At 41.2% G+C, this 24,244-nt stretch overlaps 1 protein-coding gene across 10 annotated transcripts in view; it reads left to right on the forward strand.

The window, feature by feature from the left end:
• The window catches only part of LOC134003615 (calcium/calmodulin-dependent protein kinase type II subunit gamma), a 39,871-nt gene that overhangs the window by 11,992 nt on the left and 3,635 nt on the right, over window positions 1–24,244 (forward strand). Inside the window, exons 4-22 of one of the 10 annotated variants that reach the window (XM_062442858.1) lie at window positions 2,601–2,655; window positions 2,859–2,924; window positions 4,791–4,863; window positions 6,418–6,520; window positions 7,997–8,080; window positions 8,517–8,611; window positions 9,490–9,612; window positions 9,780–9,863; window positions 11,007–11,049; window positions 11,872–11,934; window positions 14,823–14,863; window positions 15,656–15,739; window positions 17,116–17,160; window positions 17,296–17,350; window positions 17,607–17,687; window positions 20,307–20,447; window positions 22,401–22,476; window positions 22,631–22,725; window positions 23,715–23,951. In XM_062442858.1, coding sequence (XP_062298842.1) covers window positions 2,601–2,655; window positions 2,859–2,924; window positions 4,791–4,863; window positions 6,418–6,520; window positions 7,997–8,080; window positions 8,517–8,611; window positions 9,490–9,612; window positions 9,780–9,863; window positions 11,007–11,049; window positions 11,872–11,934; window positions 14,823–14,863; window positions 15,656–15,739; window positions 17,116–17,160; window positions 17,296–17,350; window positions 17,607–17,687; window positions 20,307–20,447; window positions 22,401–22,476; window positions 22,631–22,725; window positions 23,715–23,947 — 1,640 coding nt within the window. In that variant the 3' untranslated portion in view covers window positions 23,948–23,951. The remainder of the gene's footprint in view (window positions 1–2,600; window positions 2,656–2,858; window positions 2,925–4,790; window positions 4,864–6,417; window positions 6,521–7,996; window positions 8,081–8,516; window positions 8,612–9,489; window positions 9,613–9,779; window positions 9,864–11,006; window positions 11,050–11,871; window positions 11,935–14,822; window positions 14,864–15,655; window positions 15,740–17,115; window positions 17,161–17,295; window positions 17,351–17,606; window positions 17,688–20,306; window positions 20,448–22,400; window positions 22,477–22,630; window positions 22,726–23,714; window positions 23,952–24,244) is intronic. The other 9 variants (XM_062442859.1, XM_062442862.1, XM_062442863.1 and 6 more) reach the window with 9 other exon arrangements.

Genomic DNA, 24,244 nt, shown 5'->3' on the forward strand with positions numbered 1-24,244 from the left:
ATTCAAACTTTGGACAAAAGAGGGCACAAAAAAAAAGAGACAGATGGAGAGACGAAAGCAGGAGGAGTAGGAGACAGATGGAGGGAGAGCGAGAAGATGGGAGGAGGAGGAAAAAGCAGTCGCTCTTGTTTCTTGCTGCAGGGCCATCCTACTTCATCTTATTATACAACTGATATTCATTTTACATAACGATAACTGTGGCTCCCCTGACACTAAACCTAAGCTGTATCTCAGGCCCTTTTTCTATAACGCCTGAATCCTGCAGCTTGGCTCCTGCAGTCTGGATCCTGCAGTCTGGATCCTGCTTTGTCATTCTGAAGCTGATTAGTTAAGTTGACAGCCGAGCTTTGATGGTTACCGCTTTACTGCAGTATAGTGGTATTATCATGCCGACTGCGTTAAACTCATTACTGTCATCACTGCATTTATTTTTTAGATGACATTATTGGTAGCAAGATTTTTCCTTGCAAATGTAACATTTCTAGTCTGGTCCCAAACCTCTGAATTTCTGCCCACATCTGCACATTTTGTCAGTTTAAAAAAAAATAATCAGAGAGTCATGTAGGTCTCATGTTGTGTCCTCTTTGACATCTGATTCACTGGTTGCCAATCAGAGCTTTTTAGGCAGGTTTAAAAATGGGGAAACCATCTTTCTGTGACCGACACCCCCAAAAATAGTTACAGTAAGCACCCACGCAGGCTTTTTGTTTTGTAAGTAACAACATGAGGAACATTAAGAGCTCGGCCATCATTACTTCAGCTTCTGTGTCAACTGAAAATTATATTATCTAAAAAGGACAAATACATCAGTAACTACTGACCAAACATTGGTATCATGGTATTTCTTAAGATTCAGTCGGTTTCACGGTATAGGATGTTTTTCTTTATTCATGACTGCGCCTTTATATTGGTTTTATAGAGGCATATTCTGCTGTCAGTTGTACATAAAGTTTACATGAATTTCTTCAAATGTTTGTTTCTGAGTCTGAATGAAAGTAAAAGCAGGGATTAGCCACCTGTAGCAGGCTTATAGCTAACTGCATAGAGATCTATATATGCAGGGCAGTCTGCTGGCTAACCGAACCACCCACGTATTCATCCGCACACTCAAGTTTGTTCACATGAATGAGGCTGTAAGGAAACAAAAAAAAACAAGTGCAATGAGGGATCATCACTTGTAGTATTACTAGAATGATCGTGAGTCATTTCACTTTGAATGGCCAAGTATTTATTTGAGCTGGAGTACAGGAGAGGAGATAAAAGAACTGAACGAAGAAAAAGGAAGAATGGAGGCAGAAGGGTAACAGAGCTGTCAAGAAAGTCGAGGTACAGTTATGGTTTTACCTCCAGAGAAACTGCTGGTGTTCCTCACTGCTCTCCTCTTCTGAAGAGGGAAGAGCATAAACTATTACTGCAGTCGGACCTGTTGCTGCCAGACTCCGAAAATCTAGAAGTGTCCATGGATGAGTGTAATCCCAGCTGTGTAACTACTACAGATGGATTTACACTTTAGCTCCACATGGTAAGAAAAATGTGATTACAGCATGCAGCTGTGTGAGGAATTACAGTATGAGAGTCTGCAGCGGTAGAACGTGAAAACTGCTCGGTGTGTATCTTGTCATTTTATCCTTGCAATTTGGAAACTTGCAGACTTGAACCATTTTATTTCATCTACTAACTCACGCCATTGAGTTATCCACAGCCTCAGACGTACAAAAAGGTACAATGCAAGCTTCAGTGTAGTTAGCCATGACGCTGCTACAGGTGGCCAGTTCCTATGTACTTTTGTAATGTATGTAGCCTAAAAATCATGTTTATTTCTAACCCAGCAGGAGGTTGACGGAGGTTGCCCAAATAACATCAATATATGCAAGGCCTTGTCATTGTATCCTCCCCCCTAATTTAAAAACAAATAAATACATTTGATGATACCCCTGAATAAGAACCCCTACATTAACTTTGCAGAGTCTCGAATACATTGGGATATTGCAGGGAGGTCTGGTAAAAGTAGAAACAGCCATAATGAGTTGATTGATGAAGGTGCATATGTGACAGGCAGTTTGAAGAACATAAAACCTCCTAACACGTCACTAAGGTTCCTCTCATGTGGAATATCACTCATGTCATGCTGCATCATAAACTACAATCCCTGCCACTCACTTATGGCTGCGGCGCCAGTCTCCAAACCATATAGAAACTCCATTAGAGTGGTGTTTGTTTTAAAGATTCATTTTAAAAACTACTGATAATTTGTCCCCGAGCAAAACACACTCCCAACACCATCACTCAGCTTCAGTAATCATGGTGTCTGTCTGAGGGTTTTAATTAGATGGCGGTTAACCACCCAACCACTAGCTGCACTGCTGTCATATCACCGTTGTGAGGGGTGAAAAAATCAATACGTCACAGCCACAGTTGATAGTGATTTCTCCAGTTCTGCCTTTGTCCATTTCTATCCTTAATTATTATTTTTTTGTTCGTTCTAGTGTTCATTTGGGGGGAGTTTTAACAGCCAGAATTCCTTGTTTCTTTTATCTGTTTTCATCTGCAAGACTCCAGTATTTATATCTCTGTCTCACTGCTCACCCTTTCTCTTGCAGTGAGACTCCATGACAGCATTTCAGAGGAAGGCTTTCATTACCTAGTCTTTGACCTGTGAGTATATTCTGTACACACACACACACACACACTGTGACATTTTATCCATGTGCGTGACTGCGGTTTGTTTGTGTATGCTAACTACTTCTCTCTCTGGCCTCGCTGTCTCTCACTGTCTCTTTCTTTCTTCCTTTTTTTTCTCCCCCCTCTTTCTACTCCCTTTCTTTTCCTTCTTTCCGCCCTTTCCCTCTGCCTCCCAGGGTGACAGGAGGAGAGCTTTTTGAAGATATTGTTGCCAGGGAGTACTACAGTGAGGCTGATGCCAGGTAAGTACCTCCATATGTAGCTGAAACATACATGTACACACACTCTTCTGCAAACATACTGCATAATCCCATTTAATACATGAAACCTCATCCTCATTCTGGGAGCATAAACACACTCAGTGGTGGATATAATTGGTTTGCTCATATTTTTGTCAGCAAATGCACCACCTCTGCCAACAAGTGCATCAGTATACTTGTCTATCTTTTCTCTTTTTGGCCCTCCTGGTACATTTCACATGCGTCACTTTTCCATCCTCGCTCTACATTTAAGGAGTGCTGAAAACAATTAGTTGATTACTCAATCAGTCAATTGGCAGCCCATTAATCACCAACAATTTTGAAAATCAGTTGATCGATCGTGTCGGTTATATTCAAAAAGCCGGTTCTGCCTTCTCACTTGTGAAGATTTGCTGCTTTTCTGTTTTTTATTTGAAATTGAATGTCTGTCTTTTAAGATTTGTGTTCATTCGACAAAAGAAGCAATATGAAGATCTCACCTTGGCCTCTGTGAAAATGTATCGGGCGTTTTGCACGATTTCCTGACATTTTCTTGACATTGTGACATTTAAACTCCTTCTCCTTCCTTGCTGCTTCCTCCTTTCCCGTTCTTTCTTTTTTTTTTTTTCCCTGTGGCTGTGTGGTGTGCAGCTTATGGAGTCTGTTGTACAATTGGATTAAGGGTCTTTGTCTGTTCACGCACACTGGGGGGCTTTAGAAACACAGAAACCCCTACACACACACACACACACACACACACACACACACACACACACACACACACACACACACACACACACACACACACACACAGAAACCAAGCCACTTGGATTAAGGCTCAGCCACACTTTCTCTAGCTGACCTTTAACCCATTAGCCTTTCCAGAGACGTGACATGAGCATGAGCCTCAAACAGTGGGATCATGGAGCCTGACACCACAGTGTGTAGGACATTAATAAGGTGGTTGGGTACTGGCTTGTAAGAAATTTTTATAAGACCCATCGTGAGCCAACACACTCACTAGGCTAGTGTGAAAACATGCTTACCAGCCAGAATTGAGAAATAATGGCAATGGTATTAGTGGCAGCTGAATTGACGCCCCCATTATTAAAATTGCTACTGGGACAGAGATTTATTGACTCTGTGGAGTACGCCTCCCACACAAGTTCCTCAGTATTGATTGTTTAAACTACAGTGCCTGTATTATGCTTTTGAAAAAGAATAGCCATTGTTATAGTAAATGTTTGCTATGCAACTTATAATAAAATTCAACATCCACTGGCTTTGGATGGAGGGGATAATAATTTTCTTCTCTGTTTTTACTTTTAGGCTGATTTTCACCATCAATTAATTATTTTCTCCATATCATTTTTTTGAGCTATGAAATGTCAGAAAAAAATGCCAATAACAAGATGTCCAAAGTAATATCTTCATATTGCTTTTTTTCCAACCAACAGTTAAAAACCCAAATAGATTTAAAAAACGGATAAAAGCAGCAAATCCTCACAATTAAGAAGCTGTAACAAGGTGCTGTTTAAGCCATTCTCCAAGCAAAAATTTCATACATACATACACATATGTATATACAAGTTGTCTGAAGCATTTGGTTAGACCGACCTTTTAACGACCTGTAAAATGTGACCGATAGACAGTTCTAGTTGCATAGTATTAATCATTTTGTGAACAAGAGTGATGTCAGTTCTTTCTTAACAATAATACCTACTGAATGTTGTAATGAAATGCATCCGTTTTGTAACTAGATCATGCACAAATAATGTTATGTGTACGTGAAGTTTTTTTGTAATCAAAGGGTAGCGACTGACTCGTCTTTCTTTCCGTTTGTCCCCTTTTCTCTCTCTCTCTCCATAGTCATTGCATTAGTCAGATCTTGGAGAGTGTCAATCATATCCACCAGCATGATATTGTGCACAGAGACCTCAAGGTGAGTGGCTGCCCGTTGCTGTGACAACCACACACTCACACACCTCTGCTCGTGGCCATGGCAACACACAGATGGCTCTCGGTTGCTCCATCTCTCTCTCTCTCTCACTCTCTCACACTCTCCCTCTCTCGCTCGCTCTCTTTCTCTCTCTCTCTTCCTCTGCATTTCTGCTTCTATCCCTTTTTATTTTTCCCCTGCGTCCCTTTCCCATCCACTGTTTTACCCTCTATTCCTCTATCTGTTTTCACATCTGTCCGCTTGTCCTTGGTGTGTGTGTGTGTGTGTGTGTGTGTGTGTGTGTGTGTGTGTGTGTGTGTGTGTGTGTGTGTGTGTGTGTGTGTGTGTGTGTGTGTGTGTGTGTGTGTGTGTGTGTGTGTGTGTGTGTGTGTGTGTGTGTGTGTGTGTGTGTGTGTGTGTGTGTGTGTGTGTGTGTGTGTGTGTGTGTGTGTGTGTGTGTGTGTGTGTGTGTGTGTGTGTGTGTGTGTGTGTGTGTGTGTGTGTGTGTGTGTGTGTGTGTGTGTGTGTGTGTGTGTGTGTGTGTGTGTGTGTGTGTGTGTGTGTGTGTGTGTGTGTGTGTGTGTGTGTGTGTGTGTGTGTGTTCATGTTGAGCACAGAGATGATGAGTCATGATCACGTGGAAGAGTTCGTCTCTCACCTATGGCAAGGAAAAGACAAGGACTCGACCAACACATACGTGCATGCACACACACGCGGACACACAGTGTCGTGCTGTTGTGAAGGGGGTCTATTATGAGAGACGAGGTGAAGGCATAGATGAACCTCGGGAGTTGCCAGGACAACCCATGTGACATCACACCACCCATGGAACAGCGGGGGGAAGGGCTTGACTCGTCCCCAAATTGCTGATAGGCTCAAATGCAAAGAGTAGAGGAAGAGGACGTCTCTGCTACAGCCAGTTTTCCACTTAACCTAGTTTAAGGTGATGATAATAATCCTGATAGGGTGGACAATAATGATATGTATTAAATCGTACCTTCTCATGCAGAGACCTTAACGTATTGGAAAAAAACAATCTCAAGGGACGTCTCAGACATGTGTGGGCGGCTTTTGTATGTGTATGTGTGCGCGGAGAATAACGCTATTACCTCCAGCGCTGCCTGTCTGATTTGTTGGCCTTTTATCCTGAGTGGGCTTTTACTGCGGCCCTTTATGTCTTACTGCCCAAACAACGACCATTTAGAACGCTGCCACACACACTGCCTCTTGCTAAGTACACTTTCCATTTAGCATGCAGTCTGCAGCACTGCCTAAATGACTCCCGAGTGGTTTCTATGGCTACGAACCCATGCCCATATAAGGCGTTGTGGAGATTCTCGACCACCGATCCTCTCCAGTTCTCCCGTCTCTCCATCACTTTCTCACACCTTTACCCCACCCCCACACAAGCCACGTCGAATACGTCAAATATAAATATTTCTGAGAAAGAGCTTTACTGAAGAGCGCCTGTCACTATCTGTCTCTCACTGTCTTGATCTCTTGTCCTACATTCTGCTTTACCGTGTGTGTGTGTGTGTGTGTCTCTCTCTCTCTCAGCCCGAGAACCTGTTATTGGCCAGTAAGATGAAGGGAGCTGCAGTGAAGCTGGCAGACTTTGGCCTTGCTATTGAAGTGCAGGGAGAGCAGCAGGCTTGGTTTGGTAAGAAAACACAAACAGTGACACGCACATCTTAAAGGCATGCTGTGCAGGATTTGTCAGTCTGTGTTTGTAAACCCAACATTCAAAGTTGAAAGCACACTCTACATCCTGTCCGCTGTTGCTTCTCTGCTCTGTGTGTGTGTAGCTCAACCCTGCCCTCGGTCAAACAGACACAGACACAGACAGAGAGCAGAGGAGACAGACACAGCAATGTACTGGCCGCCATGTTTTTATAATCATGACCTCAAAACCTGCACGCTGTTGTTGGCTGGTGGCAACACGCCCACTGCCCAAAGGTTGATGCCCAGAAACATAATGCAGAATAATAAAATAATACAGGCAGAGGGCAGGGTCCACCACCACACGCTCCCAGTGGGTGATGATTGAGAGGGATCATTTTTGTTTTTTAGAGAAATTCTGCATAGTATGTATGCCTTTTAAACATGTTTGACCATTACGTGTATCTGTTTTTTATCTAGGTGTTTAGCACTGGATAGTTTTTACACTTGAGCATATGAATTACATCTGAATGGGTTTCTCTTTCATATGTCTGTATAGATGTTGAGTACTGAATAGTTTCTACTCTTAAAGCATGTGAATCACTGCTGAATAGACCGTCTTTTAAATAGGAATACACGGATACTCATTTGCACGCCCACTTGGAAAGCCAAAGAATATTGGAGAATATTTGTGTGAGCATTGCATAAAGTAACAGCTGACAAGCATGTCCAAACTATTCCATATAAAGGGTCGTGTGCCTGCAGATTTTTGTTCCAACCGATCAAGAGCACACATGAATCGACCAATCAGCTGTCTGAAGACTGAGATCAGTTGATTAAATGAGTCAAGCCTGGTGTGCTCCTGCATGGTTGGAATGAAAAACCTGTAGCTACATTGCCGTTTATGGAATAGTTTGGACATGCCTGGTGTAGGACAAGCTATGGTGGCTGCGAAAAATGCAAAAGGCCCTCCTTGGAGCCAATGTTTGGTTTGCCTATTTCTGGCTACTGTAGAAAAATGGTAGTGCAACATGGAGGGGTCTGTGGAAGAGGATCCGCTACCTATGTAGATATAAAGGGTGCATTCTAAGCTAACGAAAACACAGCGATTCTTATTTTCAGGTGATTATACATTAAATAAAACATACTCATAAATATTATATTCAATTTCTGCCAAGTCCGTCCTGCCAGATGTCACTAAATTCTGCACACTGCACCTTTAAGAGGTTCACGGACACATTCCAGTTCATGCTTAGGTCATTGTGTCTTGGCAAACATTTGGCTGGCTTTCCAGCGGGGACGAGATGATTAATGGGCATTTGCTTGTGACTCTACACTGTCATAATCTGGTGTTGCATTGGAGACAAACAGGTCACTATCGTCTGAACCATTCACATACCCGCACAGAAATAGACCTCATCAGAAATGAAATAAAAGACACTTGTTAATTGTGTCATCTGGTTTTTCTGTCCGGCAGGGTTTGCGGGTACCCCTGGCTATCTTTCCCCTGAGGTCCTAAGGAAGGACCCCTACGGCAAACCTGTGGATATTTGGGCTTGTGGTGAGTCTTAAGCCTCACCTTTGTGCATTTAACCTGTTTCAGTCAGCATCTTACTCTACATTGGTGGGAAACAAACACAAGATTCTGTCGATATTTGTCTTCAGTCAAATGAACCAGTTCGACAGGTTGATTTTCGAAAACCTCCAACCTAACAAAACTAACAAAGTGTTGAAATAACCTGGATATTACAAGTCAAACATGTTTGAATGTTTGTTTGTTGTTATTGTTGCATTATCATGCATTTGATTTTTTATTATATTCTTCTCTATGCATTACTTGTCACTGTGTGAATGTTTAATTTAAATAACGTTTAGTTTGCGTTTAGTGAAATGTGTCATATAGATAAAATAGCTTTGCCTTGTCTAATGGAAATGAATGCACCTTATTGTAACATTATCTCTCTCTGGTCCTCATTTCTCCACTTGTTTTCTGTCAGGTGTTATTCTCTATATATTGTTAGTTGGATATCCTCCATTCTGGGATGAAGATCAACACAAACTCTATCAGCAGATCAAAGCTGGGGCATACGATGTAAGTGTGTGGATCTGACTTATCATATTTTTGGGGACACATTTTAGACTGAAGGCACAAATGTCATGTCCCCAATTGGTAAAAAGCTGACTTTTGGGTCAGTGGTTTAAGTTAGGGTTAGTATTAGGAGAGTACTGGTTAGTGTTGGTGTACGTCTCCAAAAAACATTGTAAGTCTGTGCAATTTCCCCAAAAGTGACCTAAGTAAACCTGTGTGTATGTGAGGTGTATATTTGTGAAGGGTGCACTGCAGGGTTTTGCTAAGCAGTTTTTGAATGTTTAATAGTGTCCAATTGAGAGCTGGTCCAAAGCTATTGATCCTATCAGAGCCTCCCTGACGCATTGCAGAGGGGTGTGTGTGTAGGGGTGTGTGTGTGTGTGAGAGAGAAAGAGAGGGGGAGAGAGAGACAGAGAATCAGAGAAGGGGTATCCTTTCTCAGTCTGTGGTAATCAAGTCATGTTGCAGTTTCCAGAGAGGAGGAAAGTCTCAGACAACCTTTTTGTAGTGAATATACTCATAAGAAAAAATGGTTTAAAGACCAGACGCAGAAGCATCTGTTAAGCCCCCCGAAAATCTACAGTTTTGTTTTCATATCAGTCCAAAGTTGAGAAATTAACTAAATACCTGGTGCCCAGATGGTGTGGATTAGCCAGAATCATGCAGATGCAGACTTCTAACAAGTCCTTCAGGAAGATGTCTGTGAAGATTGTCATCCATGTTATCCAAGTAGGGTTGAATTGAGGGCAGCTGGACCTGCTTGAAAATACTTGAAGTATCTGTGTAATATCTTTCAAGGATCTTCAACCAAGTCTGGTTGCCCCTTAATGAAACCCTCCTTGGATAGTGCTTCAGGACTTGTTTCTCCCTCTTTTCTTCAGTTTCCCTCCCCAGAGTGGGACACAGTGACTCCTGAGGCAAAGAACCTGATTAACCAGATGTTGACTATCAACCCAGCCAAGAGAATCACTGCCGAACAGGCCCTCAAACACCCATGGGTCTGCGTAAGTATTCAATTAAATTGCAACATTATCAAAGAAGGTGCTGATACAGTAGGTGTGAATAAATAGTCACTCAATAATATAATTAACAGCCATAATATTGCACAAGTAAATTCATGCACAAGCTGATACTTTTTTATATGTATAATTCTGGTTTTGTCTTCCCACAGCATCGTTCTACAGTGGCATCCATGATGCACAGACAGGAGACTGTCGAGTGTCTCCGCAAGTTCAATGCTCGCCGAAAACTCAAGGTACTTATTCTAAATTTTGATTTATCACCTTTCTATATGTTGATCCTTCTTGATTTATTCACCGCTTCACCTTTTGTTATTGTCCAGAATATTACTACTTATTTTGTTGCGGCTTCCTTTCACTGTGAAGAAATTATTCTCCCTGCTTATCCTTAGCCCTCCATCTTTCTGAACGTCCATGTGCAGTTCCTTGGTCTACTAAAAATGTGACTGCAATATGTTTCTTTAATGTGAGCTTTATTCTTTGGTATCTTAGTTGATCAGCTGCCCTAATCTGTCATATACAGAACACTGCCATTTTGGTGAATATGAGCGACTGAACCATTTGAAAACATAAATCACATACACAGAATCTCTGCATATAGTTTAAAAACAGATTAAGTGTCAAGTATTAAGCTTTGTAATGTATGTTTCTGTTAAGAGTTGTCTATTGAACGTCAGTATGTTTTGGTACTATAGCAAAAAAGTACCAAAAGCTGACATCAGATATCTCATCATTTATGCGTTTATTTTTTGATCAGACAGTTCCTGATGTAATCAAAATTGTATCCATTTTGGACTGTTTTATTCACCCAAAGGTTTTTATATGGCTGCTTGAGTTCATCTAACTTTACTTTATTGAAAAAAATGGTTTTATAGAGAAACATTTTAATATAAGTAAGGTATAAAAATGCAGTGTTACAGTATTTGCAGCCGTATTGAAAAATCTCAAACGAATGCTGTAGTTTGTATTCACAGTCTTACATGAAGACTAATGAAGTATCAGCTGTTCTGTTTTGTCACACCATTTAAATTAATTTGCATAGAATAATACATTATGGGACTTGGAGATGTGAGGATTTACAGTTAATTATGCATCTGTCCAATAAAACAACATGCTGAGCTTTTTAATCATTATATACTGTGTGAGTAAGAACAAACGAACGTTCAGCCTTGACTGAATTTGGCTGTTAAACACAACAGTACTATGGTGAAGGAACCACTGTTAAAATATAAGAAAGATAAAAATGTTAGTGTCCCATTAGAAATGAATATAGAGCAGTGAGCCCAGAAGAAATACTGAAATCCTGTTGAATAAAACAATTCTCCCAGCACTCATTATACCTCCCTCACTTTTCTCTCCTCCTTCCTCTCTTCCTCCAGGGAGCCATTCTCACCACCATGCTGGTGTCCAGAAACTTCTCAGGTGGGTGTGCCCTTTACCCTCAGCCTCCCACGCAGCACATGCAGAGGGAGAGGAGGAAGGAGAGTGGATAGAGTCCTCTGCACCTCTTTTAACCCCCACACCACACACACACACACACGCACCCACTCATCTTCAAAATGTTTTTGTGTGTGCGCAGGAGTTTACTTGCTTACAACATTAAAACTAATATGAAACATAAAGCTCCTTCAAGTCATGGTAGAAATAATGTATTGATAATGAGCGCACTGATGTGTGAGCAACCTTAAATGTGATATTCTGTCATTTACTGTTCCAGACTATATGTGGGCGTCAGTTTTTGTCCTTGTCCATGCTAATATATTTCTCCCTGTGTGTTTGTGTGTGTGTATGTATGAGTTTGTGTGTGTGTGAGTGTGTGTCCTTCTTTTCTGCTGCCGTGGAGCATTTGCATGTTTTGAGAGAGGGAAGCCTAGTCTTTAATGAGATTTTTTATGTTGGGGGCAAGTGTGGTGTTGTAAAAACAGGTGACTGCTAAGAAACTGTTTTTTTTTTTTTTTTTTTTTTTTTTTTTATCTCAGCCTGCTGAGAGTGACTTGTTTTCGTTGAAGCCATGTTCCCAGCCTCTAAGTAATTGGTCAGTCGATGGTTAATGATTTCAACCCTAGGCCTAGGAAACCACAGGGGTGCACATCTTTGCTTTTAGGCCATTTCTATCAAACTGTGCGATATATCTGGACTGGAGCCAGCACACTCTGTAGCTTTCTAGGCCCACGGTTGAACAGCGTGAGATAGACCTGAATAATTTGCATAGCTCCTCCCAACTGTAGCATTTCTGTCCAATAGTGGGCCGGCAGCATACCAACTCTGCTGCTGCCGCCTCCTCCACGGCCTCACTGGCTCAGGAAGGTACGTCCCAGAGACACGCCCATCCACTTCCTCTCTACACACACAGCTATTTCCTTGGTTCATAGTACAGGGTGGGCCCTCATTACCACACCCAAACGCCTGCATGCAGCCTCTTCCAGCATTTTAATCAACATTCACACACACACACACACACACACACGCATGCATGCTCACACAAGTTTTCTTAATTTAGGCTCTTATGAACGTGTTGTCTTCGCTGTTATGCGAAGGCATTAGATTATATGGACACAGTTGTCATCAGCATCACTTAATGGTAATCAATTTATTCAACTTGCACTCCAAAGTGCTTTTTACATTCATACCTCACCACCACTCAGTGGTGACCTTGTTACTCCATTTCATTTCCCAAATTAGTTACGGCGTCACTTCTAGCAAGCTCCATCCTGACCTCCAGCTGACCCCATACACCCTTGTGCTCTCTCTGTGCGGATGGACACAGGGCGGAGTGGGGCAGGGGATGAGGAGGGGCATGTATCCTGGGGGCGGGAACTGACATTGCAGGGGGCCGGCAAGAGTTGGGTTGGCGTGCTGCCATCGTCAGACCTGGGTTTGGTGGGAGGTTGGGGAAAGGCGGACGTTGAGGAGTGGGAGAGGTTCAGAATGAGACGGAGGATGGGAGCGCTGCCTTTGGTCGTGTTACCGGAGCCAACTGCTGAAACAATCACGATTGTGCAGCCTTCCTAATGAATCCCACAAGGTTAAAGGCATCCCTCGTCTCATCTCCCCCTCCTGAGGTCTGTTTTAGTACTTTTCAAAAAAAAAAATCATTGTGCCTCCCCAAAGGAATGCCACAGGCCAACGTGGCAGTGAACCTTTCACCATGTGCGTAAGATACAAAGCGACATATTCATCACGTAATGGAGTGGCGAATGTGTTTGTTTTGAAAGTACTAAAATCAGGCCGTGCTTACGTCCTGCCGGGTGGTGGTGGGTGGTTAAGGTCGGCGATTCCGAAGGTGGCTCCATGGATGTATACATTAGAAATAGACAGTGTAGAGCAGACATGGTTCTTCGTCACCTTTTCAGACAGGAGAATCTTGTTTGCTCTACAGTGTAAATTAATCCCTGTAATAAGTAACTAGGATATGTGTTTAGGCAGAATAAAGGTAAAATGTAAAACATTTAAAAAGATTTTAAAGAACTTTAAAAAAGGGGGAACTTACCCCGGTGGAAGGTGTTACTCCTGTTATGTGTGATTGGTGCGCTGAGATTCGGGGTGTTTGTGGTGGTTTGATTGTCAGCTAGAGCCCTCCGATTGCGGGCTTCTTCACTGAGACTGGACCAAGTTGCCCGTTTTGTAAGTTTTTGTGAACATATCATGTGTGACATCATCGCACCAGACTGGACTGACCAGCCCTCATCCTTTTTGATAATTGTCCAGCTGTTTTGTCTTTTTTTAAAGCTTTAAGTCCTCTGATGATGTCACTCATCACTGTTTAAAAAAAAAAAGAAAAAAAAAATCCTGGCACTTTATACTGTAAATTCTTCCTTGCACCTTTTTTAGTAAAAGATTATGGCTGAAGCAAGGCTTGGCAGATTGCTCATGATGTTTCCTTTTTAATGACATTATAGCAAAATGTGAGAGAAGTGTGAGTTTGAGGCATTTCTGTATGTTCTTTTTTTTTTTTAAATAGGTGTTTGCCTTGCTGCCTTTCGCATGTGGGTGTCCTGTGTGGTTATATCTTTTTATAAAATGTTCTCAGGCGGTGCACCTTCACATGCTTTCTAATCCATCTTTCTCCTCTTCATCACTAAGCTGGTATTGCTTGAGTGGTGCAGCCGTCTTACCGCGGGTCATCTTGACTTAACTTATTGTGATCATTCTCCTGAGCAAGAGGGAAGGGATGTATTTAGAGAGCATGTGAACGTGGTGGTCCAATGCTGTCCCTATTGGCACACTGATTGGCTGTCTGGTACAAGTGAAGAGCAGATGTTTGCGCTCTCAACAATCAGCTCTCTTTTTTTTTCTCCCCTGGTTGTGGAAGGAAATTTTTTTCTTTATTTTCTTTTTTTTTTCTCCTGTGGATGCTGCATGGCCAGGCCTAGCTAGATCCTGCATATCGATGCAACAGCCAAGATTATTGAGCATGAGTTGTCACTTGATATTGTTTGCTGCCTTTAAACGCTGTGCCCCTTATCTCCACTCTGTTGTATTGAAATACTAAGCCCTCTTTCTCAACCTTCCCCTCTCTCCCCCTCTCCCCTCTCCCATTTCTTATTGGAAGGTAAGAAACACAAGATAAGATTTTTGGAACCTCTGTGTCTGTGTGTGTTTTTGTGTCAGTAGAAAGAAGGGGAAAAAAAGAGAAAAGGAAACAACAGACAGTTGAGAGCTTTAGACTGAGTAGAAAAGTGACCGGGGTCCTTAAAGGAAATCAATGATTTACATTAACGTAGCTCATTGCCATCAGTCCTGGCGGCAGTTTCAGTCTGACCATCACTCTCTTTTTAGATCTGCTGGGGTCTTCCAGACAGGAAATGGATTGAGGAAGTTTACTTAGCTCTCGGGTTTCTGTTTTATCCCCAGGTGGCAATGAATGGGTTATGATCTGAATGGGTTTTGCAGAGTGTAGCAAACTGTACAGCCAAGGGGGAAGGAAAAAAATGCCAAAGAAATCCATTAAATGCATGTTATTCTCTCTGGCAACATCTAAGCTTACGTTGCCATAGAGAGTCAGGATTTGGGATTTCATAGATCTGAAAAATTGTAGATCTGGATTTTTGCTAAATTTGCAGGTTTTTTTATTAATAAAAGCTGATAAAGAACTTGGTGGATTGGCATGGATGCTCTTATCAAATGATACTCAATTCTCTGCCTGTTCCTCTCCCTTTCTATCGTCTTTTTTATTTTATTTTATTTTTTTACAGCATGCAAAAGTTTACTCAACAAGAAGTCAGATTCCGCTAAGGTAAGGTACTCTCGTCATTGCTCTCCTATATTGTGTCCTCTCTCCTCTGTTAGCTGACCCCCTTTTTCCTGCCTTCTGTTCTTTTTCTGTTCCTCTCACTGTCTTCTCTTTCCTGTAGCTCACTTTCTCCTCCTGGTATTATGTTGAGCAGTATCTTTTTCATTCAGTAATTAGAGTTCTGTTTTTTGGCTAAAATGTCCTCCTCATTTCTGTGGGGTTGTTATGTTTTATCTCCAGGGTTTCTCAATCATTTGTGGTGTGTTTCTAGAACCCCAGATTCCTGTAGTCCTCATTCACAAGTTTGAGACTGTTTTAGTTGCTTTTTTAGTTTTATTCACATCCCTCTTTATAACTATCAGTCCTTTCTTTCATTCTCTCACTGTTTTCTTAACTGTTTTTTTCTTCACCTTTATAGTCAAGCTCAGTCAGAGTTTTGCTGCTCTCTTTTCTGAGCAGTCTCCATCATTCTCTGCTGCTATTAAGCATCTCTTCCCCTCTCTCTTCCTGCCTCCCGCCTCCCTCTCTTTCTCCTCTGCCCCAGGGGTCTCTCTGTGCAGTTAAGTGGCGGAGGCATAGAGAGTTAGTGAGGCAGTAAAAAGGATGATCTAGAGGCCATTCTGTGGCACTCACCCTCTAATTTGCCCTGTTAGCTCTCAACAGCCTGGGAGCCTCGGCACAACATTAGCCCCATTCCCTAAAAGGCGTATATTTCTAATGCATCTATGTGAGTATGTGTGCGCGTGTGTTGTGTACCGTATGTGTTGACTCTGAGTGTCTGCGTTCTCGTCCCAGCCTTCTACCAACAACAGTAAGAACAGTATAGTGAGCGCCATCAATGCCCTGAAAGACACCAACATGGCAACCAACGCCCAGATGGTACAGTAGGCCGCCGCAGTGTCGGTTCCCGCCTCTTAACCGCCCCCCAGTAGTTGCATAGTAGCCCGTTTTGCCTCATCCTCCATCGTCATAGTCGTTGCTTGTCATCCTTCATCCGCCATCCAGGAGGTGTTGCACCGTAACATTCCCTGTCCCAGCAGTACCCATCCTCCATTTTACCCCACAAGGTGCACATGTGGTCCTCAATTTTAAATCAAGCATATGAGACGCTCATTTGGAAATAATTAAAAATGCTCATCCTTAATATTGAATCTCAGGATGCACATGTGCACCTTGTTTAGTTTTCTAAGGAGCATGAGCTTCTCTTTATGATTATATGCCTCTTAAATGGCAGCACAGAGAACTGTAGAGTCCTGGTTCAGCTACCTATAATGATCTCTGTACATAATCCTTCCCTCCTGTGCTTAATCAGCTACCCTTTAACCTTCTCTCTAAAGTAAACGCCACCCTGCAACCATCTATCCTAACATCTTACTTTGTCATCCAAGTTTTTTTTTATTTTTTTTTAGCTCATTCAACCATCTTTCTCATTCTAACCTGTTTATTTTGCCGTCATTAACCTTCTTACCATACTGCCAAACTTGACTGTTGTGTTGTCATCCAGTAGTGGCACGTTGTGATTTTAACACGCTTTAATAGCATGCATTACATATTTCATCTTGTAGTGGTTTGGTTACATAATGCACAGTCTGGTGTGATGAGGAAGTGCTTCTCAACTGTTAATGCGAGACCCCAAAAGTAGGCCAAGGCTAGGGTTGGGGGAGTGTTTTTTCAATAGATTTTCAAACATGCAAAATCACATTTAAAATTTAGAAAGATCTGTTTTGTATCAGATAATAGTTTGTTGAACAAAAACTTAACAAAGTAACTCATTTTGTTTTTAATTGGTTTCTAATCCATTTCGATAAAGTAACATTTTAAGCAAATCAAAAAAAATTCACTGTTTTCAGCTTCTCAAATGTGACTTTGCTGGTTTTCTTCACCTTCTGTGGTAAAATTGGTACCTTTTTTGAGTTATGGACTGTTTGTCAAACTAAACTTGGGGAAATTTGGAACCTGGGAAATGATTATGAGCATTTTTCACGCTTTTCTGACATTTTATTGATCGAACAATAAAGCCGTTCATTGAGAGAATAAACTGCAGATTTAATCGATAATTAACATAATCATCTCCCAGCCCTAACAGTAGCTGCTCTTGACAGATTAGAAGAGAAATTAACCATTAGTGAGGAAATGTTCTGTTGGGTCACGACCCCATGGCTGAGGTGATGTGTGAGGCTCAGTGGAAAGCCAGTTGAAAGGCACTGGCCCACGATTACGATGTGTCCGTCTGACTTTTGTGTTCTGTGTCGCAGGAATCTCAGAGCACAGTGGTGCACAACCCTCCCGATGGAGTCAAGGTAAGATGCGTGTGTGTGTTTTGTCTGTCTGAAAGGCGGCGTGTTACCCAGCTGCTTCGCTCTCAGGCCTCTCAGACTTAGACGCCGGCTTCGTTAATTTCAGTGTCTCTCTCTCTTCATCCCTCTGCGCTCCAGGGATCAACGGAGAGCAACGCCACCAATGATGAGGAGGAAATGAAAGGTAGGAAAGGTACTCAAGTGTTTCACCCTCTTTTTTCCTGTTCTTATCCGCTCTCACTTTCTCTGTCTCCCATCTAGAGAAGTGTGCATATTTGACTGTAGTGACTGGCAGGTTTGCTGAGATACTACACGTGTCTGTCATGCTCTTGACCCGTGTGCTTGTGGTGTATGTATGTATGTATGTATGTATGTATGTATGTATGTATGTATGTATGTATGTATTTTAACGTGTGTCTGGCTGCGTTTTGTGTGTGTGTGTGTTCTAGCGGACAGTTCAGCGCTGAGTCAGAGCAGCGCCACAGAGGAGATGCCCCCACTTCTGCCCTCACCTCAAAGTTCACCTGCCAGTAAGTTTATCCATGGCAACCAGAAGCTATACGGTCGCCCCTGGCAAGGACCTAACACCCCCAACCCACCCACCCACCCCTTTCTCCCACCCTGGCTGTTTTGTAGTCACCAGCAATGACGTCTTACATCTTTAAGCTCCCTCACTCTGATCCACCAAGCTTTTTTTGAGGGTTCCCACTGGTTTTTGAATTTGTGGAATATTGACTTTTGTTTGTTTTAATTTTATATTCAGGGAAAATCAGACAATTAAGTTAATCGGGAAAGTCAGGGTTTTTTTAGTTTATTACAAATTTGGTCTTATTTTCTTAGTTCTTGCAATTTGTCTTTTTGATAAGAATAACTCGCCGATTTAATTTCTAAAATGCAGCGTTGCTTGAAAGAAGTCAGATGGGACAAGACAGAAGAGCAAATAGACAATCATACAGCTTTTGAAACAAACTTCCAGGTTGGAAAACAAAGACAGTAAAATGATTACCCAAATATTTGTTGTAATTCGTCAGTTTTCCGGTAAAATTGTCACATTTATTTTACAGGTCTCTTCATTTTATACAAATTTCCTGATAAATTCCTGGTTTCTGGTAATTTGCAGGTATTAAACAGTAAATTCTTAGGACATTTTGCAGAGAGGGTGTTGATGCGATTTGGTGCAAATTTTGAGAAAAATGTAAAAAGTGTTGGTTTAGTTGTTAAGTGTCCAATTGTTGTATTTGGGTACAAACATAGTTGTTAATTTGCAAAACACCCTGGTACATTAAATTCTTAACAATTGTTTTCTTTTTAGTGTTGTTTGTGTGTCAGACTACATATTAGCATATTACATAAAACTGTGTAGTGACTCAGTTTCTCACCTACTACCAAATTTGCCTTTGATAGAAAGAATGAATAGAAGCTACTTTTTTAGGAAATTTGTAGGAAACTAAAAAGACCTGTAAAATAAAATACATACTGTAGTTATGTTTTTACAGTGTTCCTGTGCCATAACCTGAAAATGTTTAGGATAATCTGGCTTAATAGTTCATATAAGGCTTTCTCATTTCAGGGAATCTGCGATTAAGACTCCCAATCCAATACCACGACCCTCCTTTTTTTTTTAAACAAATTTGAAATCTATACACTTCACTGTATGAATCACTGTATCAAGGAAACACTAACTTTCATGACAACTGGGAAATATAACTGTATTTATAATGATCCTGTCTCTAGCCAACACCCGATCCACTTTGTAAGAATCAGCATCAGTCCTGATCGATCCAGCGGATCAATGAATCATTTGTTTATATCCCGTTTAAACTTCTGTATCTTGCTCTTCCGAATTTTGCCGTGGCACTGTCACCGTGTGCCCAGATCTCAGCGATGACGTTAAGAATGTCATCATAACCAATCAGCTAAAGCTACAAAAAATAAGACCCAAGCTGTGATAAGCCAGAATTACCCTTTTAACAGAGGGAGCATTAGTAGAGCATTTTACAAGTTCTCTTACACACTGATTGCAGACAGTCATTTCCTGCTTCGTACAACTATTATACAGTACACTGTGTGCTCGCTTCTGAAGAGCAAGACCTATCAACAGTGTCACCAGCTGAATTTCACTCAGATCAAACTTTAAATGGAAAAAAAAACAAAAACACAGTGAGGACTATTTTTTTAGGCCACAAACACTCTGTGACCCAATTGTGTAAACTCATGAAAAAGTCGTGGAATTTTTTTCATCAGGGCCACTGTGGGAACCCTGAAATGTGTGTGTGTGTGTGTGTGTGTGCGTGAGTGTTTGTGTGTGTGTTCTTGGAGATCACTGCATCTATCCCCCTCGTCCTCCTAATGTGACAACTTCCAGCTGGAGGAGGCCTTGCTTACCTTGCAGCTGTGTGTCCTAAACTGGCCTCCCAGTCTGACGTTACTGGAACCATGCACCATTCAGCATCATGTTTCTCTTTGTCGTCCTCATCATTTTCTCTTCTGCTCTCTCTTTTATTCTCCATTGTGTTATTTCATCTTCTCTATAATGTATTATCCATTTCTCTCTAATACAACATTCTTCTCATCTCCTGAGAAATCACACCCCCCTTCTATACTTTCATCTTCTTGTCATTGTCCCACTCCTCTTGTCAGACACACCTGCACCAAAAAAAACCTCTCCACCTCTTTTCCTCTCGACTCCTTCCTTCCTTCCTAAACATGCTAAGTTTTCTCACAGGCATAACATGAGCTAATAACAAACAGTGGCGTTGATCCTTTTCGCTCGGTGTTGCAGTTCATCAGAGGATGCTTTGTGAATGTATATGAGCATTAAGAGTAGAGTAGATGTGAGCAGAGCAGGCAGTTAAGTGACTTCCACATCACACAGCATCACGATCAGAGCTTGCTTCCAGCTGCCATCTTGTCCTCACATCACCCATCTGCATGTCTTTCATAAAACTGCAGTGTTGTTTACTTCCCATTACACTGCACACTAACCCTCATCACATTGTTGTGTTCAGTTTTTTTTTTCTTTTTAACTGCATGACTTTTGGGGTTGATCACATGTACATTTCTGTCATCCTGTCTGTTGTCCATCCACACATGTACATACGTGTGTGTGTGTGTGTGTTTGTCTGTTGACCATCCGTTGTGTGTTTCAGTTCCACCGCATGACGTAAAGCGCATGGCATGGAACAGCACAGGCAACAGCTCCTGCCCCGACTCTGAGCTCTCACAGTCCTCCATGCCTGCCGCTCCACTAGGGAGCAACACTGTCGCTGCTAAAAGCAACACTAAGCAGAGTAAGAACACATCTGCACTAACTGACCTCAGCTTTTCCTGCCGTCTACTCACCGGCTGCTGCACATTAATGCCTCCCATCTCTGAAATGGCAGTTTTCTCAGGAATGAGGAAAACGGGCTGTAAAATATCATCACATCATAACAAGTCTTTTAGTCAGGTGTTTAGAGTCTCATTTGAGATACTTTAAGTTTCAAGAAGAACTGCCTTGATTAATTGATTAGTTGATCAGCAGGAAATGAATCAGCAACTATTTTGAAAATTGATTCATCAGTTAAGTCATTTTTTAAAATCAAAAATGCCAAAATTGTGCTGCAGCTTCTCAAATGTGATGTTTTAATGTTTGTCTTTGTCAAACATGACAATAAATGGAATATCTTTGGACTGTTAATCAGACAGAACAAGGCATCTGAAGACGTCATCTTTTTAGTCTGCGAAATTAGATAACGGACATTTTTCACTGACATTCCACAGACTAAAAGATTAATCGACAAAATGATCAGTAATAATGAAATAATGCACCTTTTTTGTTTCAAGACTTAAAAGCATCTTGAAATGAGACTGATCACCCTGCATGTATCACTAACCAATAACTGTTGGTTTGACACATTATCAGGTCTGGAAATGTTTCTGAAACCAGATTTCAGGACTAATCACTTGGTCAAGTGACTTGTTAAAGGATAAGGCCAGTGTCTTATTGTCAATAAATCCCATGGACACACCCAAACCACCTAAGTGATGTCAATCTTTTTAAAAAGGGGCTTACAAAGATATAGTTGAGTTTTTAAGAAAGGGATTGTCGTTTTCAGCTGCACATTGTCATTTTCAGTAAACTCAAACATGAGTAAATAGTGCATTTGTGAGGAACTATTTTCAGCCACAGATTAATGCATATTTGACACTCTAGTGAGTATTTACTGCTGCAGAAAATATGGGTTTGACTCAAAATAAACTCTCTGTAATGAAGGAGACTATCAAACAGTGTGGCTCAGTTATGTGTTTTAATGTTTTTTAGACAACAGCAGAGCTCGTTAGCACGGAGGAACAAGTTGCAGTGTATTCGGATTTGGATGCACAGACTTGTTAGTGGGATAAATTCATTGATGTTTTAGTATTTTCATGAGAAATGACAACAAGAAAAATCTGACATCACCAGACTTATCTTTTGAAAGAAGGCAGAGTTATTATATGTAGCACTGAAACATTTTATTTTGGCTTCATTGTTATTTTTAAAATTGTGTGAGTTGTGTGAAGGAAGATTGCAACCAGTTATCAGAAACTCCTCACTAATATTGGCAGATTAGTTTGCACAACTATAGTTTTGTTTGGTGGCAGACAATCATGGAACAAACTATTAATATGATATTTTATCAAGTTAATGTTGATATTTTATTTATTAGTAAAGTTGGTCAGAGGAAGACATAAATACAACACAATGTAAGTATATATTGTCATAAAAATCATAACCTAGTGAACAAACCTCACTTTTAATGGAGATAGGTCAGTTGTCATGGAGATGCTAACAGGTGGTTATGACAGGAAAACGCTGTTGAAAGCTTCAGAAAAAGCTAGTAAGTGGGCCTTGAGTTTATTTATGTCAAACTGAGCTCATGGTGTTTATAAGCGTAACTGATTGTGTGGTTTTGGTGGCAGTGTGTGATCACGCAATAGAGAGCGTTCAGTCAGTTTGTGTGTCGCACAGAAGGTGATGAGCAGAGCGTCAGACAGCGACGGGGTGGAACAGCTTCGGGCCGAGTGTTGACGTTAAAGACGAGTGTTTAACTCTAGACGCAGACGGAGAGAGCCTGAAGGAAGGCAGGAGCTGAAGTGATGAGAGGAAATGTCACCAAGAGAAACCAGCACATAGTTAATTGTTTCTCACCTTCTGACCGGCTCCTCGGTCTGCTTATTATTTACCATCTATTTGTCTCTTTGTCATCTCGTTCTCTCTGTAGCTCGTAAACAGGAGATCATCAAGATAACGGAGCAACTGATTGAAGCAATCAACAATGGAGATTTCGATGCCTACACGTGAGTACAGCTACATATGTGTGATGAAAACAGTGGTATTCTTTGCTTTTTGCATAATGTGAAGAGAATTGTTTGAATTGTCTTTATTTTTGCTCCTAGACTGTTTCCCTGCTCTAATGCCTAATGCTCTTTCTTACTCGTTGCTCTTCCTCAGGAGGATTTGTGATCCTGGACTCACCTCTTTTGAACCAGAGGCCCTGGGGAACCTGGTGGAGGGCATGGACTTTCACAAGTTCTACTTTGAAAACTGTGAGTCTTCACCTGAACATTAATTTAAATCTGCTTAGAATATAGGACAACAGACACCAGAAGGTGTAATGTGTTATATTTCTTTTTGGCTGAGAGCATCTGAATGTCCCAGCGTGATTAAATCCACGTTACAGTTTACTACTAGATACAGCTGAGACCAATGATTATTTTCATCATTGATTTATTTGCTACATTTTATTTTGTAGATTATAAAATGTCAGAAAGTCAGCAATAGTTCTTAATTATTCTCATCATAAATCAGCAAATCTTGACATTTGATAGGCTTTGATAAGCAGTTTCTTTTGACTTTCCTTAAAAAATAGCTTAGATGGTTAATCAATCATCAACATTGTTGTTGATCAAGTAATCAATGAATCAAGTGTTTCAGCTCTACTGCTACCTGTTCTACTTTTTTCACCTTTTATTTTTTCCAGTCATTTGAGAGTTTCAAATTTTAGTATTTGAATAGACCTGCAATAATTAGTCAATTAATCAATTTGTTCATTGAAAGAAAATGAATCTGCAGCTATTTGGATAATCAATGGATTGTTTCAGTCATATTTCAAGCATAGTTCTTCGGTTAAGCTTTTCTTATGTGACGACTTGTCACATTTGACAGCAAATTTAATATCTTAATGTTTTATACCGTTTGTGAGACAAAACAAGCAAATTAAAGACATCATCATCGACTCCGAGACATTGTTAATGGCATTTTTTTTGGTCACCATTAAGATTTAATTGACTCGATGATTAAACACACAAATAATCAGCAGATTAATCCATAATGAAAATAATCTTTGGTCACAACACTGTACTGCAGCTTTCAAAATTACACAAAGATTGTAGTTGTAGCTTCAAGCTTCTCTCATTTGTCTCGAGCATCCACAAAATTAAATACTGTTATCAGCTCAGACTGGTGTTTGTCCTGTGTGGTATTTAAGGATGACTGTGAACACTTTGTGTCTCTGTCTCTTTCTTCATCGGTCCAGTGCTGAGTAAGAACAGCAAGCCTGTGCACACCACCCTGCTCAACCCTCACGTTCACCTGATCGGCGAGGATGCGGCGTGCATCGCCTACATCCGGCTCACACAGTTTGTGGACTCCACAGGCCGCCCTCGTTCCAGCCAATCAGAGGAGACCAGGGTGTGGCATCGCCGCGATGGAAAGTGGCTCAACGTTCACTTCCACTGCTCAGGAGCTCCTGCTGCACCACTACAGTGATCAGGTATTCAGCTCACACACACTCACAGATACAGTTTCAGACGAGTGGAACAAAACAAGGATCAGACCTGAGACTCTGGGAGGAATCTGCTGGAAAAAAAGAAAAAACACTTTGACTGCACCAATTTTCAACTGCATTGTCTAATCTTCTACAAGTAAAACCCCTCTGCCATCAGATTAATTTAGAACATGCTTTAATCACATAACATTAAGTAACACAAGTAAAGATTTTAGTGGATTTGACATCATCTGAAGTGCATTACAGTTTTTGGTTGAAATGTTAAAGCTGCAATCTTG

This window comes from Scomber scombrus, chromosome 21 (assembly GCF_963691925.1).
Source record: "Scomber scombrus chromosome 21, fScoSco1.1, whole genome shotgun sequence".
Classification (NCBI taxonomy): domain Eukaryota; kingdom Metazoa; phylum Chordata; class Actinopteri; order Scombriformes; family Scombridae; genus Scomber; species Scomber scombrus.